Consider the following 1,682-nt stretch of genomic DNA (forward strand, 5'->3'; position numbering starts at 1 on the left):
ATATTTGCCCCCGTCCATCCCATTCCAAAATTGGATTATAATTTTTGGAGGAGCTCCAAAAAATTGGAATCCAATCAGCACTTCTAGAAGTTCAAAGGGCCATGGTCTTCGCCCCTCCCCCTCCCTGGAGGTGGAGAAGGCTTACCCGGGACAGAAGGCCCCAGTGCTTTTTGGTAGTTTAAGGCGCCAGTAGCACTTCAAAATCGTAACAAACAACCCCTGAAGCATCAATATATAATCCCAAGCATGCATGGCCTGGAACCCAAACACGGTCCCTGGCGACGACGAGGGGGCTTCATGGTTGGAAGAGCCCCTATGCCCCGATCTGGCCCTACCCTGGGCGAAGCCCTGGCTACGCCTCTGAACCGGTTTTATACCCTTGGCCCCGCCGAATGAATATCACATCAACTCCGCCAGAACTGCGCATATGTCGGTTTGTCGACGAGGCCTACTGCGAAGTAATCGCTTGCTTTTTAACGACCTTGGTTGGCTCCCACACGGCGCCATACCAGCTGGTCGGAGTGGTGGACTGGTCGGTCCGCCCGAGGGGCCTCTGACATTGGTAGCGGCCGGGGATTCCCAGGCGGCGGGCACCGCCCTCAGGCTAGCTGGTGGAGCGCCGACAGGTTTGCCGTCCGTCCGGCCGGCCCTGGCCGACGGCTGGAGGCGCCCCGCCTCGGCCATTAGTGCCATCCGTGACCGCCTGCCGACCTGACGCCATGTCTTGGGCGCCCCCCGCCGGCGCTGCCGCTGCCGCTGCCGCTGCTGCCGCTGCTGCTGCTGCTGCTACTGCTGACTGCCGCGCAGGCCAGCCCAGCACACAGTCTGGCCCGGCGCTCCTCTGCGGTACGCGTCAGCAAGAACTGTCTGCGCTGCATCTGCCAGGCGCGCGGCTGCGACTGGAGCGTCGGCTGCCAGAATGACGTGTGCGGCGCGTACATGATGAACGAGGACTACTTCATCACCAGCAACGTCACCAGCCGGGCCAACCTCTACAAGGCTTACACCTTCCAGAGGTGCGCCAGCAACCCGGCGTGCGCCACCCTGGCCGTGAAGCTCTTCCTGCAGAAGCTGCCTTCGGACTGCGACGGCGACGGAATCATCGACTGCGACGACTTCGTCAAGGAGCACTACTACGGCCCGAACGGGTGCGTGGGCGCCGGCTGGATCGAATTCTCCGACACGTGGCGCAAATACCGCAATTGCAAGAGAGAATACGAAATGGTGTAAATGCATTCAGCCAATCTGACAGACGTGCGCGATGTGCAAAGTTGGCTGTATACCGAACCCCTGTGTCACAACAGCTGGTGGGCTAGTGCTCTTGTGCTCCAGCTTCGAATGATGGTGGGATGGCTTATCCCCTAAACGCTGCCGGTAACAATTCGCTCTGCGACTAATACCCGCAAAAGTAATTCTGATGGCTGGCGTCCGGTTATAAAGGCAGACATGGTGCCGTGTTTGAGTCATCAAGGTCGCATAACGCGACAGAGGCGCTGGATGGTCGACCTTATCATGGACTAGAACAAATTGCAGTCCCAATGATCGCGACTCCAAGCCGCTCCAGCGTCAAGAGTCGAACCTGCATACCCCTTATCTCAAAATACGCAGCTCTGTACACCATTGTTCACGTGGCGTACGTTAGCGTGATGTTCGGCATTGGTGCGCGTGTGATTAGCAGCCCT

General features: G+C 58.7%; 1 protein-coding gene across 1 annotated transcript; it reads left to right on the forward strand.

The window, feature by feature from the left end:
* The first annotated feature begins 754 nt into the window (after positions 1–754).
* Positions 755–1,428, forward strand: LOC119109583 (uncharacterized). The gene has a single exon (XM_037233263.1). It carries the CDS (start codon positions 940–942, stop codon positions 1,228–1,230), a length of 291 nt encoding a protein of 96 aa, XP_037089158.1. The 5' UTR covers positions 755–939; the 3' UTR covers positions 1,231–1,428.
* The last annotated feature ends 254 nt before the right edge of the window (positions 1,429–1,682 follow it).

This window comes from Pollicipes pollicipes, unplaced genomic scaffold, assembly GCF_011947565.3.
Source record: "Pollicipes pollicipes isolate AB1234 unplaced genomic scaffold, Ppol_2.1 Scaffold_7231;HRSCAF=8579_pilon_pilon_pilon, whole genome shotgun sequence".
Classification (NCBI taxonomy): Eukaryota; Metazoa; Arthropoda; class Thecostraca; order Pollicipedomorpha; family Pollicipedidae; genus Pollicipes; species Pollicipes pollicipes.

Bases quoted from the DNA above. Each gene is read 5' to 3' on its own strand.
- LOC119109583 (XM_037233263.1), top strand. From the start codon at position 940: ATGATGAACGAGGACTACTTCATCACCAGCAACGTCACCAGCCGGGCC.